The following is an 18,745-nucleotide window of genomic DNA, read 5'->3' on the forward strand; positions in this document are numbered from 1 at the left end:
TCAGGAGGGGCTAGGAATACGGGTGGCAGAAGGAATGCAATATAACAGGTACCATCCCAGTCTAAAGGCAGACGGACATATGCAGTACGACCGCAAACAAAATAGGAATGACGTAAAGCCCTAAACGTGGATCTACCATGATCAGTAAATTCGACTATAGTGGTGCATTTACTATGACCTACGTGTACAGAACCATTCTTGCGAACACATAGTTCACCAGTGACAGGCAAGACTGCCATAGCAGGCAGGACAGGAGCAGCATCGGATTCAACAGATAAAATCATGAAAGTGACTGTGTAATTACCTAATCCATATACTTCATTTTCTATATCAGTTCCAGTAGCAACGGGGAGTCCCTCCTTGTCAGGGTAGCATACCTTAAGCAAGACTATGTTCAGGTTTCCCCAAACCCAGTTACCTTCATAAATAGCAGCAGTAGATACTAGAGAATTAAGCATTTTGAACCATGCAGCGCATGTACCATTGTGGGTGAACGGGTACGGGAAAAGGGGCAAAACACCCTTGTTGTCTTGGTAAGGAGGGAGTCGACCACATATCCAACAATTAGTAGCATTGGTAGTCTGGTGAGAGTGATGTAACATACTAATGAAAGTGTTGTTGCGCAGCGCAAGTCTATAAGACAATTCATGAGGCGGTAATTCACTAAAAGAATGTTCAGTAGTAGCATTATAAGTAGCATGCTTGAATATAGGGTAGTATATATGCAGAAGAATACCAGCAGTGATAACCAGCAAACATAGGAAAAACATAACAAGTAGTGTCACTATGCAGCGACTACGGAGTGATTTGCAATACGCATTTTTCTTATGTTGTCTTTGTCTATCTCTCTCTCTATCTCGATCTAGGGGATACATGTCAGAAACTAATTTAACCGATTCACCTAGGGGAGGACTTAAACAATTAAACTGTCTGACTTGCTAGATCGTAATTTTTGTCTGTAAAGTTCTGAAGCAGTTTTCTCGACCAAAGGGAGTTTTGTGTCAGTTTGTGAAGGAGGGCAGGGCTTAGTGTCCAAGTCCGAAGGAAGTCCAAAGTATTTCTTTACGTGGCTGGAATGCAGCCACCCCTTCCTGCCCTCGATTTTTACAGCGGTCCTCGTCGTAAGCAGAACCAACTTCGGCGACTGCCAGCGGGGCTCCAGCGGACTCTTCCGGTCGAAATTTCTGACGTACACAAAGTCACCAGGTACCACCTCATGGGGCTTCGTCTCGGTGTTATCGGGAAAGGCTGCAGCTACCTGTGAACGACAAGATTGTAGTGCAGACATCAAGGAGGCAAGGTAATCTGTCAGCATAAGACAATCAACATCAGTTATTTTACGTGGAATGGGCGTCCCCCACATATTCGGTGGCCTACCGAAGACCACTTCATACGGAGATAGCCCAGAACGGGAATGGGCCACCATCCTCATATAGAAGAGGGCGACCGGCAAGGCAACTATCCAGTCTATACCTTTGTCTCTACAGATCTTGGAAAGTCGGATTTTCAATGTTTGATTATGACGCTCCACGAGACCTGCTGCCTCGGGATGCCGGACACAATGGAACTTCCACTTGTAACCTAACAGGAGTGTAATATTTTCTACAAGTGCGGATGAGAACGGCTGACCATTATCTGAGTACACGATACGGGGCAAACCATACCGCGGGAAGTATTCACGGACTAACTGCTTGGCAGTAGTCGGAGCAGTATAATCGGGAACTGGGTATGCCTCTATCCATCGGGAAAGAGCACACACGACTACGAGGACATATTTAAAACCTCGGCAGCGTTCCATCTGGATATAATCCATCTGGAGGACTTCAAAAGGGTGATCGGGAGGCTGAAATCCACCTTGCTCTACGGGGATGCTTTTACCTGGATTGAACTGACCACAGATCATGCAAGTACGCACTTTCTGTTTGGCTGCTGCCCGTAAGTTTTTATTGGACCATATGTGTTGAATACTATCTAGCATAGCTTTCTCTCCAAGGTGTGCGGGACTATGTATTGTATTAATGATGACTTGTACCATAGAATCGGGGAGAAACCATGTAGATTTTCCCTTCGTCATCCATCCCTGGTCTGTTTGGACCCCTCCTAGTTTAGTCCATTCCTTAATTTCATCCGGTGTTGCATGTGACTGTATGTCGATTACATCATGTGCGGGATCCCTAACTGTCATGCAGTGTGCTGGAACCCTTATTTGTGTCTGATCAGTTACATGAGTTCGGTTCTGAGCAGTTTGCTTTGCTGTTCGGTCTGCCAGGTCGTTACCCTGGGAAATGGCATCAGTAACCTTAGTATGTGCCTTACATTTCATGATAGAGATTGCAGTGGGTAGATGTATTGCATCTAACAGAGCTTGAATGAGGGGACCATGTTGGATGTTGGCACCGTGAGAAGTTAAGTAACCTCTCTCTCGCCAGAGGACTCCGAAGTCGTGTACGACTCCGAATGCATAACGTGAATCAGTATATATGTTGACTCTCTTATTCTTAGCTTGAATACATGCTTGTGTCAGAGCAATAAGCTCTGCAGCTTGAGCTGATAAAGTGTCAATACAGTTTGTTTCAATGACTTCTGTGTCTGTCGTGACGGCGTAGGCTGCCACTAATTCACCTGTCTTTGTTCTCATACATGAACCATCCACATAAAGTGTCAGGTCTGGATCTGGTAACGGAACATCTGTTAAGTCTTGTCTAGGCTTTGTTGTGATAGTGATAACTTCAATGCAATCATGTGCTAATGGATCTACTCCATTTAATGGCAATAACGTGGCTGGATTCAATGTACTGCAGCGTCTGATTTCAATGTGTGGCTGAAACAATGTCAATTCATAACCTGTCAATCTTGCGATAGTCAGGTGCTGGGTTTGAGTCCGATTCAAGAGGACTTCTACAGAATGTGGAACCTGTACTGTCAATGGATGTCCTAACACGATAGAATCACTCTGTCTAATTGCTAAAGCTGTTGCTGCAACTGATTTCAAACATGCTGGAAGGGCTTGTGCTACTGGGTCTAGTGTACTGGAAAAATAAGCACAAGGCTTGTGTGAACCTGCTTGTTCCTGAGTGAGGACTGACAAAGCAGTACCTTCACGTTCTGTGACAAAAAGTGTAAAAGGCTTACTGTAACATGGTGTTGCTAAAACAGGTGCTTGACATAAGGCTTTCTTTAAGTCTTCAAAAGCTTGTGTATGTTCCTGAGTCCAAGGGAGGACAGACGTAGTCGCTGCCCCCTGTGTCGTTAACTGAATGAGTGGCTTGGCTAGAAATGCATATTGGGGAATCCATTGTCTACAGTATGAGGTGAGGCCTATAAAGGCCCGTACCTCCTTTAGTGTTCTGGGCGGTGACATGTTTACAATTAACTGAATGCGATCAGGTGTGAGCTGTCTCCCCACTTTGGACAGCAAGTGACCCAGGTACACAACTTGCTGAACACAGAATTGCAGCTTCGAAGGAGACACCTTGTGCCCCTTGTCGGCCAGGAAATTCAGAACAATCAGGGATGCATTTTCGCATTCGGGTTCGCTTCGAGCGGTGATCAGCAGATCATCGACATATTGAAGCAGAGCAGTGTGAACTGGCATATGGATGCTGTCGAGTTGTTTTTTCAGTGCTTGACTATAGATACTGGGGCTTTCTGTGAATCCTTGAGGTGCACGGGCAAATTTAAAAGATCGGCCATTTAAACTGAATCCGAACAAAAATTGGCTTTCCGGGTCTATAGGAACACTGAAGAAAGCATTCTTGAGATCTATTACAGTAAAGAACGCTGCTTCGGAATCAATAGCTGTCAATAATGAAGAGATATCTGGGACCACAGGGTACTGTGGTACAATGCATTTGTTCAATTCGCGCAGATCAATAACCAATCGATAAACAGGGGGAGCATTTGGGTCAGTACGTTTAAGAACAGGAATGATAGGAGAATTACACACATTAGAGTCCGTTTCCACGACCACTCCTTGTGCGATGAGCTCGTCAATGATTCTCAGTAAAGCCACTACAGCATCCGGGGGTAACTTGTATTGTCGAATTCGTGGTAATACCACTCCTGCTTTGAGTGTGACTCGATATGGGGTTATGTGCATGCAACCTACATCAGTGGGGCCCTGCGCCCACAGGTGGGCAGGGACTTTCTGTAGTCTGGGATCCATATCTCTCAATACATAATGGCCTTTGAAATCTCGCAAAAATAATCGTACTCCCTCAGGAGAACAACAGATAATAGCTCCTAAAGCTTTCAGTGTTTTTATGCCTAAAAGATTTTCTGGACATGATTTCGTGAGCAATAAATCTGTAGTCCGTGTCAGAGGACCTACTGCAAGAGGGAGGGGTTGTGATACTTCGTTAATAATGGGTTTTCCTGAAAATCCGAGGGACACGTTCTGTGAGCCTGAGAGGGGTGCCCCTGGTACTTCATCGTGACTGATCGTGGTTCTGCTTGCCCCTGTATCAATGAGAAACTTTCTGTCTTTCCCTAAAACTTGACTGTGTACATAAGGACCATTCTGATCTACAGGAACTTCAATAAGAGGCAAGCGGAATTCACTCTCTAGGCTGTCTCATGTGTAACGTTGGTAATCAGGGTAATCGTTCTGTGCATACTGATACATTTGCTGTGTCGTGGTTTGTGTTGCAGTAATGGGCTGTTGCTGAGGTATCGCTACTGTCTGTGAAGGAGCCGACATTGGTGCGATCTGCTGTGTATTCTGGGGTACTTGTTGTGAAGTCTGATCTTGTCTAGGAGGACGCGGTCTCTCTTTTGTCTTGCCCGTGGCAATATTATGTTTCAGAACGGGACATTCATTTATATAATGACCTGGCTGCTTACAATAATTACATACACCCTTTACAGGAACTGACGCATTACTAGCTTGGTTCGCACCCTTTTTCTGACCATCAGCAGGAACTGACTGAGCAACTAACATTTTCATTTTCGTATCTTTCATACGTCTCTGTTCATGTTCTTGTTCTTCTCTGAGTCTATTCTGGTGATACTGTAACATTTGTAACATTTGCGAAGGAGTATTAGCTTGCCAAGTGCTTTCTACTTTCAGTACTCTATTCTTAACCTGGGGTAGAGAATTCTCGACTAATTTCGTTACAAAAAGATGTGGATATGACTCGCTACTCGGTTTCAAACCACTGTTAATACCAAAACATTTCTCAAATCGTGTGTAAAAATCACTAGTGTCTTCATCAGGTTTCTGTTTGCATGCTGAAATTGCACCCCAATCTTCCTTTTTCGTACTCAATAAACGTGGCAACACCTGTATTAATAAACCTGGTAATGCTTTAACTTTATCCCCAAGCCCTAGGCCTGGCACTCGGGTATTCTCTTCATCTTGTAATGCAGCCCAATCAATCTTTGCATTACCCACCTCCCATTCTTTTTCTTTCAGTTTCTCGTATATGCCTGGAGGCAACAATACTTTCAATATTTTCATAAGGTCGGGATAAGTGTAATCGCCCATTAATAACATATCCTTTATTTCACGGTGGAAACCTGCAGGATCTTTATCGTGACTGGGTACTAGTTTCTTCATTTCCAATAATTCGATTTTAGTTACAGGAGTATACACAAACACGCGTCTGAGCGTGTGGTCTGCGTTCTGCACGGGGTGCACTTCTCGCAACGGATTCTGTCTATCCATGTAATACATGGTCTTTCGCTCCATAACGGGTACTGGGGTAACCTGCGGATTTAAGAATGTATTATACTTGTGGCGGTGTTCTAGAATTACTTTAATCAGGTCAGTACTTAGACCTCTCCATCTGTTCGTGACCAGTTCAATTAGTATATCGCGCAGGGGTCCTGGATCAGAATGTTGACTTTTATACAATAAGAGCAGATGCTGTATCATGTACATACCAGCTAAACGCTGTTCACTCGGTGTCAAATTCAGAAACGTGTGCGCTAGCACATCATCACCATATTTCTCAGAACTGTCAGCCCATTGCACGGCTGACCTGGCTAATTCTTGTTCATCCATGGAATCAAGTTCATGATACCCCATGCGCTCTTGAAGTACTCGGTCGGTGGCTTGGAATAAGTGTTCGGGAGTTTTAGGATTACACATGGCTTCCTGATATATTCTTTTACATTCCGGGCGCACTAGACGCACCGGATCTTTAAACGGTCTTCCTTTACCTACATACGCTATCATGTCTCTAACTGGCATTTGTTCTTGAACTAGTGTTTGTGCCTGTACTGGTGTTTCTGGTTCTTCCTCTGCCTCCTCCTCGTCGGATTCTTGTTTGTCTGAATCTACTGCTGGTTCGGTCTTTCTTTGCTCATGCATCTTAGTTATCGAAGTTCTGATCCTTCGGTACATGTTATCTATACTGGCTTCCTTGTCATGCTGTCCATCGGCTATATGTCGGCCCCACCTATGGAGTGCTTTCAGGTCAGCCGGGTTCGCACCCGGCCTATCTGCTTCTCGAATAAAACAGTTTATAAGAAACCGTAATAACTTGGCTTTAGTTTCCACTTTCTGATGGGCCATGGCCTCCTTAATGCATTCAGGCCCTACTCCTGTCTGCACAAACTTATATATTTGATCCATATGTTCTGTCATTCCAGGTAGTGTCATTAGGAAGTTCGTGACTCGACGTAAACGTACTGATGCGAGTAACATTTCTATGTCATTCTTTTTACCAGGTACCGGGTCATATCTACAATCTTCAAGGCGATCTCCATAAATTGTAATATCTGTTTTGGGTGTACGCTGTTGTGACACCTCTCTAAGACTCAGGCGAGGGTTTGGTGGTGGGGTCCGGTAACCTGCCCCTCCGGACGCGCCTCCTGAGGCACCGGCTCCGAAAGGGTCTGTATCAAGGGAAGTAGGAGGAGGTGGAGGAAGAACTGGAAGACCAGGAGCAGGAGGATTCGGGGGAGGAGTAGCTTGTCGGGGAGAAAGGCCATAAGGATTCAGACCGTTAGGCGCAGGCGCGGGGGGCAATGGAGCTGGGGTATTAACATAGGTGGGAACAACATCGTCTAAGTAGGAAGAAAGGAAAACGTCCTTTGCTGTCCTCGGATGTGTTTTAGTCGGGAGCAATGGGGGTGGTAGGTCCTTCGGTATTTCTGGAGAGGCCTTGGGCAGGCCCTTTGACAAGATGGGGAACATGCCATTCATAAGCGTATTTCGCTGTCTGTCTACTTGTTCTAACTTCACTCTGATACCTTCCTCAACTAATGCGTTTTCTCGGACCTTTTCGGGGTCCTCCTTACTCTTCTCTTCTAATCTATGAGCTTTTTCTGTGCGCCTGTGCGACTCTTTACGCCATAACTCGATGGCATCTTTCTGTGACTGTCTAGCTTTCTTTTTCCATAACGCTTCCTCTACTCTCATGATGCAATCCGCATCCCATGTCCCAGCAGCGGGCCATCTCTGATTCTCTGACAGTTCTTTAGTGTAGTCTACCCATAAGTCAAGAAATAAAACAGCATCTAAGCCATGCTTATGGTACATAAAGTACCCTGGAGTGTCCCTAGGTGGAATGGGAACAGCTTCTTCTAGAACCCCCTTACGGGTTTTTATTTGTCTTAATTTGGAAAACAACGGCATTCTGAAATCTGGCTACTAGGTTCTTACTCAGATGTGGACACTAACATGCTATACATAAGACACGTTTAAGCACAACAATGAAAATCGAACATTCACTCATACCACGACATTTGAATGACACATTAAAACATTTCAAAAACAAACCACATTAATCGATAACAGTGACAAGTGCAACAGGATGTACCGCTAAACGGCACAGATACACCTTTTACAGGTGCAAACTAGATGTACTGCTATACAGTACAGATACACTGCTGAACAGTGCAGAACAGGTTCGTGTACCCGAACCCGACTTGACCGGCACAAACTAATGCGCACGTCAGGATGCGTCCCTAGCAACGGTACTCACCAGGAAGCACGGAAACAGAAGGCCTCGGAAAACTCTGGACTGGACTCGACTCGGACTGGATTCGGACTCGACGCAGATACTTCGGAAACTTCGGAACCTGGCGGGCCTCGGTATACCACGGATCTTGCTCTCTCAGCTAGGCTCAGGTCGGGATCCTCCGCACGCCTCACCGCCTCGTCTGGGTGTTGATCGCAGCCTCAGTCACCTCCGTTGGCCTGAGGGAGATACAGGAAATCCTGCGGGTACGCGTAAGTGTCCGTCCGGCTGTGGGCAGGGGGCTAGGCCTGCAACACACCACCGGCGCGTGGGGTGGGGGAGGGGTCCCTATTCGGGCGCCAGAACTGTGGTAATATCGATTACCTATACTTAATTTGCTATCAATAATCAATAAGAATAACTCAGAAAAATGAGAGGCAGAATCCGAGATATTGAGGTTAACTCAAAAGGGTTTTATTCCTGTAAAAGGAATTGGGTTATTGGCTCGAGCCAAGGTGGCATAACCATTCCATTCACCACACAGGGTTCAGGAAGGGAAGACAGAACACATATTGTTTACAAAAGTGCATATATATAGTCAATGCATTACAATGTATGAGCATACAGTAGGCGTAATAGTAGGCGTGACTGCTGAAAAAGGAGAGATAAAACATGAAAACGTCACAAAAGAGGCATGGCAATAGGCGTGCATGAAGGTGTACACCGGATACGTCATTTAACATGATGTCACAAGTAGGCGGAACCACTAGAGAATCCTGCAGTGTCAGCATAATTATATGGCAGAGATGCGCGCGCAGCTGTTTGACGTGGATCTGACGTGTAACTGGAGGGCGAAGGGGACTTGACTTTTAGCACTACAAGTGTAGACATAAGTGGAGACATAAGTCTGGGATGTCAGATCAACCTAGTCCCAAATCGTATCTGATATCATATGTTTAAGGAACAGTAGTATCTGGAAGGGAAAAGGTCTCTAGACATAGACTACCCTATTCTGAATATGAATGCGTGTACATGTGTCTACATGTCGGCATGCGGGGTGAGGGGGCATGGGCCTACCATGGCAACGGAGTCTATGAATTACTTGCACGGAGACAGAAGAGCCTGGCCCTCTGCTCCTGTAGCTGGGAGGATGTTTACTTGAGCTACGAGACAGGAATGTGTTTTCGAGGAGTGGAGCAGATAATTCGAAGGTTGAATACAGTCTTGGCAGGCAGAGGTTAGGCTATGCACCGGAGTCGCGCAAGAAGTAAGGTGGGGGCCACTGGCACAGAGGTAGCCTGGGCTGCGGCCCTCGGAGTCAGGAAACAGGAGAGAACTCGAAAAAGGCTTCATGGCAGAATCTGGGCCTACTTTCGCCAGAGCTGAAAAACGTGCAAAGTGTACCACAAAAAGACGGTGGCACGGCATAGATAGGAACTGAATATTCAATCCGTTCATGGCGGATCTGAAAGAGGACAAGTTAAAGATGGACGCAAATGTATTTGCGTCTTCGTAGCTGGCACAGGAGGGAAATTACATGCACTGCAAGCTAGTACATGGAGACGGTGGGGTTCTCGCTGGGGAACACAACTTGACCAAAAATTATATTTCCTCAAGAGGCTTCATCGCCAGGACCCGAAGAGAGCGGTTAGTTTCTATCTTGATAGGACTAAGGACTATCGTATTGACGATCAGCTCTTCGTGGGTTTTGCTGGCTGCAAGAAGGGCAGAGCGGTGCACAAGCGTACTCTTTCCAGATGGATTATTCTCTGCATCAAGATTTGCTACTCTCTGGCGGGTAAGGACCCTCCTGAGGGTATTAGAGCTCATTCAACTAGAGCGAAGTCTGCTACTTCTGCATTGTCTAGAGGTGTTCCTGTTGAGGACATTTGCAGGGCCGCGACATGGGCTTCCCTCCACACTTTTGCGAAGCACTACTGCTTGGATGCTGAGGTGAGGAGGGACGGCCACTTCGCGTGCTCTGTTCTCCAGGATTTCCTGGTATAGCAGAGTGGTCACCCTCCTACGGGAGTGGGGACTGCTGTGGGACTCTATTCACAAGGTGAGGAATCCACACGGCAGATGTATCTATCAGAAGAACAAGTTACTTACCTTCGGTAACGCTTTTTCTGGTAGATACAGTATCTGCCTGTGGATTCCTGACTGACCCACCCGCCTCCCCGTTGTCCACTCTGCTATACCTGGTTTTGTGTGCAAATGTATTTATGATTTTGTATTTCTGAAATTGTATAGTTTTGCACTTTAATTGTTTTTGGTTGCATGTACTGTGTACATATATATATACGGAAAAAAGGGCGGAACTGACGTCATCACGCCGACGTGGGCCTTATGAGGAGTCGGTGACGTCAGACGGAGTCGCGCGCGATGCCGTGCTCCTATGACGTCGCCCACGCCGGCGTGCTACGAAGAATTATCCGAACGTTGCTGGCGCAAGGGGGATATTCACAAGGTGAGGAATCCACAGGCAGATACTGTATCTACCAGAAAAAGCGTTACCGAAGGTAAGTAACTTGTTCTTCACCACCGTACGATTTGAACAGTTTCCTGTTGCAGCCACTATGCCTACCCACGCAAGTGAGGTACCATTTTTATCGGGAGACCTGGGGGAACGCTGGGTGGGTGGAAATTTGTTGATCCACGCAGATTCCAGAACTTTCCACCACAGAAATATGAGGAAAATGTGTTTTGTCAAATTCTTAGCTTTGCAAGGGATTCTGGGTAACAAAACCTGGTGGTAGGCAGTCGAGTCACCCCATCCTGAATTCCCCTGGGTGTCTACTTTTCAGAAATGTATAGGTTTGCTAGGTTTCCCTAGGTGCCGGCAGAGCTAGGGTGCAAAAACTACAGGTAGGAACTTTGCCAAAAAAGGGTCAATTTGTGACTGCAAAATTTAGGTGTGACCACGTTGCATTTTGCGCCGTTTCCTGTCGCAGGCACAAGGCCGACCCACACAAGTGAGGTACCGTTTTTATCGGGAGACTTGGGGAAATTCAGATTTGTAAATCAACTGTTATTATCAATTGAGCTTTCATGCATTTCTCCCTTTCAATGAAAGACATTGTGTAAAAAAAAAAATCTTTTTGAAAAATTTGAATTTAAAAACATTTATACCTTATACCACGCGGTTTCATGGCGCTTTTCAGATTGCGAGGAGACAGCAGGAGCAGAGGAAGTTAGACAGCGAAGACTCGAGAGAAGAGCAGGGTTTTAAGGCTTTTTCGAAACTCTGTGTAAGAAGGTGTCATGCGGAGTTCCACAGGGAGGGAGTTCCAAAACACAGGAGCGAGAACCGCAAATTTTGTTCCGCCAGCCTTTTTCTTTTTAAATCGGGGGATGGTCAGGAGTGCCATGTGGGTGGAGCGAAGCTCTCTACCCGGTATATAAGGCTTAATGGCAGAGCAAATGAACTCCGGAGCGGTGCCCATTTTGGCATGGAAAGTGAGGCAGCCAAGCTTGAACAAGGCTCGCTCTTTCACCGGCAGCCAGTGCAGTGCCTGCAATAGAGGAGTTGCACGATGGAATTTAGGCAGGCCATGTATCAGGCGGGCAGCCTGGTTCTGCACTAGTTGCAGGCGGTGAATGGCATAGGCCGGCGCGCCATTATAGATAATGTTGCCATAATGAAGGCGCAAGAGCACCATTGCCATCACTATAATCTTTAGGGCAGGAAGGGAAAAGAAGCGAGAAATCTTCCTAATAGTTCTGAGGGAAAAAAAACAAGAAGAAACAACAGAACTAACCTGTGAGTGGACAGAAAGTGAGGGATTAAGGAGGATACCGAGAGTTTTGACTTTGGGAACGGGGAGTGGGGGGACACCAAGTGAGAGAGGCCAGTGAGACGGGGACCAAGGGCTGCAACCACCTCCGGTCAAGACTAACTCAGTCTTGTCCGGGTTGAGTTTGAGGTGGTTGCAGTTCATCCAATCCTGGATGAACAACATAACAGATTGGACGTTCTGGAAGGATGAGGGGGAGTGAGAAAGGTTGAAAATTAGCTGGAGGTCATCGGCGTAATTAAACACCGTGACCTCAAGCTGCTGCAACATAAAAATGAGGGGATAGATGTATAAATTAAACAAAAGAGGGGAGAGTGAAGAACCCTGGGGGACCCCGCACACAACCTTACGGGAGGCAGCAGTGAAACCAGCTAGATGGACCGCCTGAGCCCTGTCACTCAGGAAGGACTCGAGCCATGCGAAGGCTAGGCCCTCTATGCCCGCCGCCCTGACACGGGTGAGAAGGATGGAGTGGTCCACCGTGTCAAAAGCGGCGGACAGATCTAAAAGGATGAGGGCCTGCGGGAGATTGATATCAATGCCCTCGCGTAGGCTGTCCATCACTGAGATCACCACCTTCTCCGTAGAGTGGAGGGGGCGGAAGCCCGCCTGCCGGGGGGAGAGGCAGTGATTGGTTTCCACGTGGGTGCTCAGGATGCTGGTTACATGAGTTTCTAAGACCTTACCCAAGTAAGGCAGGAGGGAGATGGGACGGTAATTGGAAGGGGATGAAGGGTCGGCACCGGCCTTTTTTAAAATAGGGATGACAGCCGCAAATTTGTGGGGGATGGGAACCACTCCATTGCTGAGTGAGTCATTCAGAAATGTGAGGGGAGGAGTCGGGCATGCTAGGAAGATTTCTCTCAGGATATGGGCAGGGGCAAAATGACCAATAAATCTCATGCTAGTATGAGTATTCCCAATTTTGAAAATGTGCAATTATATACTGTTTCTGAACTCTATAATTTGTACCCAATTCAGAAATACATAGGTGTCTTTCATACAGATTTTTCCATGTATACATTTTCCAAGACAAAGTGCTCTATACCCAGTAAATGAAAAAATACCATTGCAAGTTGCTGCTCAGTTTTTGGATCTGGGTTCGTCGGGTTCTTGGTGAAACTACAAGTCCTATATATCCCCACAACCAGGAAGGTCTAACGGATGTAACGGTATAATGCTTTCCAAGAGCTGTCAAAATTAGAAAAAGCTATAGGTGAAAACGTTGACACAAAAGGCTGTTTTTTTCAACAAATGTTCAATTATTCCAATATTTTTATTCTATAAAGAAACCTTCATGGATTTAGACAAATGACCCCTTTCTGAATTCAGAATTTTGTCTACTTTTCGAAAATGTACAGCTTTCCAGGATCCATTATTGCTTTCAAACTCATTTCTACCATTAACTGGAAGGAGGTGGAAAGCTCTAAAAATAGCAAAAATAGGCTATGTCCCAGAAAAATGCCAAAACTGTGAAAAATGTCGGTTCTCTGACAAAAGACTGTCATTCCCTAAAATCTGAGAAAATTGAGATTTCAGCCCCACAAACCCTTTTTTGAAAACATTTTCAAGGAAAAACCCAGAGGCTTTCGTTTGCAGCCCGTTTTTCCCATTTTTCTGAAGAAAAAAAAATGTCACTATTTTGGTTAATTTCTGGGACCCCTCCAAGGGAATCCACAAACCCTGGGCGCCTTTAGAATCGACATGATGTTGGAAGAAAAGGACGCAAATTTGGAGTGGATACCTTATGTGGTCAAAAAGTTACAAGGGCCTAAGCGCGCACTACCCCAAAACGCCAAAAAAAGCATTAGCACAGGAGGGGAAAAGGCCTAGCAGCGAAGGGGTTAAAAAAACTGAGGGTAATTAAGTGTACTCAAATAAAACATACAATATTAATTCTTCTCGACCAATTCTTGTTTATATAGAAGTTTACCATGTCAAACAGGGCAGAAAGCCATTACTGATGTTTGTGTGGGTCAACACAGACTTGTCTCCTCACTAAACATCTTGCAAATTCATTCATAAACCGCTTACTACCTGGACTAGGCGTGGAAGTGCTTTACACCCGGCAGGACTATGGTCTAGAAGCAAAGGCTTGTGCTTATTCAAGTGATTATTGTTGGTTAGTGGGATTATGTTTGTGATCTCAATAAGGCCACTCAATTTCTTCCTGTGCCTTTGTGTTGTATTAAATTAGTAGCAATAAGATTTGATCATTAATGGGGCGGAAATTAAGATCTTAAGAGGTGAGATGTGAGCAATCTGTAGAAATACAACAGCGATAAAGGCAAACTTGCACATGATTTAGTGTAAGCCAGTAGTGCTCAATCTTGACTTCTGGTGACCTCCAATTAATCGTTACTGGAACCCGGGGATTCTGGGCACCCCCCGAATCATTACTGGAATCCGGGGATCCCCCAATTGAGTCATGCCTGCTAGCCAAGGGCCCCAGCCTAAGCATTGGTAATGGTTTGAACCACCAAAACCACCATTCAAATACACAAATAACACATTTGAATCAATTCGCAAAAATAAAAAAAATATAAATTTGAATATGAAAGCTGGAGCGTTTCTAAATTAAGGCCACTCATCAATACTATATTTTGTTTAATGTACTTGCACTGCTCCCACAAATCAGAGAATACTAATTACATTTCAAGTCTGGAATTTTAAATTCCTTCACGTTTACAGTAGATTTTACAATTCATATTCACTTTTTAATCTATTTAATTTTCTAAGTAGTCGAGGACTCCCTGAGGAGGCTTCGCGGACACCCAACCACAGGGTGGGAACCATTGGTGTAGATTGTAGTTAAAGATTGCATGCAGAGGATGGCAAGAAAGGAGAGAGTCATTCAAAGAAGTAAGGAAAGAGGTGAATCAGACTTTTTAAGTTGAGGCCAATATTTTTTTATAAGGGTTTTAGGAATAAGGAGGAGACTGAGAAAGCAAGTAATCTGAGAATGGAAAGACCTTAGAAAAACATTATTGCAAACTATATAGTGCTACATTTAGTACCTTTGATAAGACTAAGAATGAGGGGACCAGTTTCGACTGATCAGATACTGCAAGATCACTACTTCATAAAAGGTAAACGATTGGCTCAAGGTTTGCAAGTATAAACTAATTACTAAACGCATAAAGCGGGAAATAAGAGCTTCAGGCTACACTTAAGGCAAGCGGTAACCCCATGATCAAAAGGCGAGAAAATATCTGGTGGATACTCTTACCTTACTTCAGATTACCCACCTTCTGCATATTCGCTACAGACATTAGAATGTAGCAGTAAACTATAAAGTAGCGTTTCTGCGCACTAGCAGGTGATGATGTGCACCTCTGCACCGATGTTCTGCTCTTGAAATGAGAAGTAGGGCCTCATATAAATACCACTCAAGCGCGAGGACATAAGTTGATGTCAAAAGCTTGTCCAGGCACTCGCATACAGAGCCCATCAGCCAATTAGCGTGACTTGTGTGCAGATCCATAGGATGGGGGATTATCAGAGTGGAAAAGAGTTCATTCTACAGAACAAGTGGGAAGGTTGGTTTGTAGAGTACAGTAGTACAACACAGTCACAAGATTTACAGCTGGTGAAAGTAGGAGCCTAGGGGCCTCAGTAAATTCCCAATTGCTAGTGCCTCACAGCCACGTTCTCTCAGGAGGTTAAAAACAAACGTCCCCAGAGAGAATCTGCTGTGAAAACCTAAACCAACAACCCAGATATATATGTATACCTGTACAACATCCATGGAACAAAACCATGCCCCACAACAAGCATGTTATCAGTCAACAGGAATGCCCAGACTCATTGGTGAGGTTTCCAATGAGCACCCACAACCGCGCACAGTGGTCCCAGTCACACACTTTATTCACCCTTGACCCTCCAAATAGTTTACTGACTGTACTATGTAGTCGAAATATGGTCCATTCTCATGACTGGTTTGAGAGGATTAGTTACTTTGTACGTATTGTAAAGGCATTATTTACCTTCACAGTCACATACTTTAGCACATTAAGAGATGCAGCAGAAAAAAAAGCATTCAGTCTATGCCAAACAATGGGCAATGGGTAAGGATCTCAAAATTTGGCAAAGCAGTTTAACACGGATTGCAAGTGTTTAAAAGATAAGTGCCATTTGGGATGATACACAGGGAGTGTTCGCAATGTAACCGATTATTATATTTGAAATGCCAATTAACATTTTTCAAAAATGTGCATGTTTACTTGTACAATTAATTTCAAAATGTCAAATCTCCATTTAAATACGCCTTCAGATCCAAAATATAGCCAGGTTTTACAATATTTATGCTACCAAAAATAACTCCATTATGGTGAAAACAAACCATTTTCTATATATTAGGCAAAGTATCTGTTTGCAAATGCAACCAAAGACATAAGTGAGAAGCATGCATTTTGATCAAAACTAGGAAACGGTCTCCAAATGTCAAATACTAGTACCCTCACCAGCATAAGCATTGTCAATTTGCTCCTACAACAGAAGATAAAGTCAGTGGGTGGAACCATATGACTGAAGTGTAGACAGTTTCACTTTGTTTAGACAAACAAATTCGACTTTGGATTTTGTATGAAATACTGAAGAATGCATACACTTACATTTTTGTAAATCTCGCTATGACATCAACTATTTTTATAGAAGCCCATTTTACTTGTACTGACTCCCTCTCCATCTCTGGCTGCAATTGTATACAGTGGGGCTTTTACAGATTGTGTTCAGAACCATCCTTATGTTCTTAACGTACACCATTGGTAATCGCTTTCACACAACTTTTATTAGAAAAGTTATACAGAACACAGCATCAACTATTTGAGAATATTAACCTTGATAAGCGACAAAACTTCAGACTAAAAATGTTTTAACAAGAAATGATTACCTTTTCTATAATTAAACATTCAATATATCTACACGGTCTCTTTTATACAAAGGGGTAAAGCATGGTTTTACAGGCACATGTTGAAAATAAAAAAAGTAGCTGCAACCATTTTTGTTTTTTACAATTATTTCTTAAAAGTTCATATTAAAATGCATCCAGTCTCACAAATTTTTAAAACATTTTCACATAATTTTACATGGCTGGGCACATCAAAGTTCCCAAAAGAGAATCATTCACAAAAGTGCCAAAATGACACCAGAACTTTCTGTGAATAAATTTGCTCTATATATATATTTATATCTATAAAAAACATTTGAAGCACAAACCTTTGCCATTCACATAATTTCTGGTGTTTTCTTTTCCGGTCTTGTAACAGTAAAGCCTTTATTTGTTTTGCACAAAAAAATGATGGTGAACAAAAGTTTTAGAAAGCAAATTCCAAATGCAGGAGTGTGCAGTGTAGGAAAAAGTAAAATTGACAATAAATATACTGATCGGATATTCAATTTAGAATATTGTATACTATGAATACGAAGCTGTAATAGTAATTTCAGCTTACTGAACACAATATACAGCAACATAATGCTTGTCAATGGTAGGTAGGGTTATGAAAATATTCCTTTGCAATAACTACTAAGACTGACAAACGTGATTCATAAAATATATTCAAAAAGGTAATTTACATTAAAATTAACATTTAAAATTGTTTAAGCCAGGCCACTGATTGGACCGGTAGAGAAAGGAAGGAAGGGGAGAGGATGAGGTGGGGTATTTAGCAGGTTTGACTAGCTTGATTTATAAGGCAGTGTAAAAGGATTTGCAATTACTGATTTTAACTTTGAAAGCCTAACGATCAAGCTTTCACATAGATGAGGAATACACACAGCTTAAATGATCAACCATGAGAGCATGTAACAATTAGCTTAAACTAAACTGGTCGAAGTAGGACATTCAACAGGTTTAAGTAGTTTATGTTCTATTCTAAGTTCAGTGATTTAAAAGTCAAAGCACTTATGAAAGGTTCTAAATTTCAGAACGAGAGCAATAGAAATTAAATAAAATTTACATCTGAGGTTTCTATAACAACTAGAAGCGAAAGGGAGGGGGAAGAGTTGCAGTTGACCTTGGTAGATTTGCAGCACATGATCATCCACCTATTTTCTACTTCATAGAACAAAACATGAAATGCAAAACAGTGTCCCAATGTAAACAGCAATTCTGGATGTTAACATTTTAAAAGCATAAGCAAGATTAAGAGCTATGGCATCACTTACACTGAACACGTTTTAAATAAAAGTCTAGCATCTTTCCAGTGTACAATTTTTGCAGTTGATAAGACAAAATGATTCGCCGGTTGCATAGTAAACCATACTGTCATAATGAAGCACCCATATGAAACAGATGTTGGCTGCTGAAAGTTAATCAATTGTGCACAAGGCTCTGAATGCTTTTACCATGGTCTCCTTATATTGGGTCTGCAGAGCTGTACTTTTTCTGCCTCATAATTCAAACCAACCAATCCCATATTTTTCATAAAAATATAGATGTTGCACTCAAAGAAAAAAACTGTACAGACAAAAAAAACACCCTAAATCATATGCAACAATCTGTTAAGTGCCCTACACATGGGGGCGATGCAGCTACTAGCGAAATTAACACTAGCTATCAAGTCCAGTAATTTAAATGATATGGAATCTTGGTCCTGGTGTTGCAATGATGTCACTGTACGGTTCCGCTTGTGTCAGCTCAATAGCTAGCTGTTTTTTAAGTACCAAGAAACTGTAGAATTTTGCTGCAGCTTGTTTTTTGTTTGTGTTTATGCAGAGGTCAAGCAAGCTTATAGATTCTGCACCGGTTTTAGCCAACACCCTCTAAAAACAAATAGAAAAAAAATAATTAACAACCAGCCATGTGCCATTACATTACTTAAAAAGCAGAAACACAAACACTATAAAAGGGAATGATTTCAGAGCAACTAGGGGCACATGAAATGTTCCGCTGCCTGTCAGTTTGCTAAGTTGGGGGTCTTCATTTTGTGGCACCGAAGCCAAAATTAGGTTAATCTTCTGAGCTACCCAAGAAGCATGACCAAATAGTTAGGTTCTTGAACAGACGTCTCTCTAGTGAGGACAGCAATATATTGATTAAGG

The 18,745-nt window shown here is 43.5% G+C and overlaps 1 protein-coding gene across 2 annotated transcripts in view; it reads right to left on the reverse strand.

Annotated features, from left to right (window-relative positions):
• Positions 1-16,474: 16,474 nt before the first annotated feature.
• RAD21 (RAD21 cohesin complex component) overlaps positions 16,475-18,745 on the reverse strand; it is a 273,785-nt gene continuing 271,514 nt past the window's right edge. For both annotated transcript variants that reach the window (XM_086966139.1, XM_086966141.1), the window contains exon 14: positions 16,475-18,466. In XM_086966139.1, the coding sequence (XP_086822265.1) occupies positions 18,275-18,466 (192 nt within the window). In that variant the 3' untranslated portion in view covers positions 16,475-18,274. The remainder of the gene's footprint in view (positions 18,467-18,745) is intronic.

This window comes from Lissotriton vulgaris, chromosome 4_1 (assembly GCF_964263255.1).
Source record: "Lissotriton vulgaris chromosome 4_1, aLisVul1.2, whole genome shotgun sequence".
Lineage (NCBI taxonomy): Eukaryota > Metazoa > Chordata > Amphibia > Caudata > Salamandridae > Lissotriton > Lissotriton vulgaris.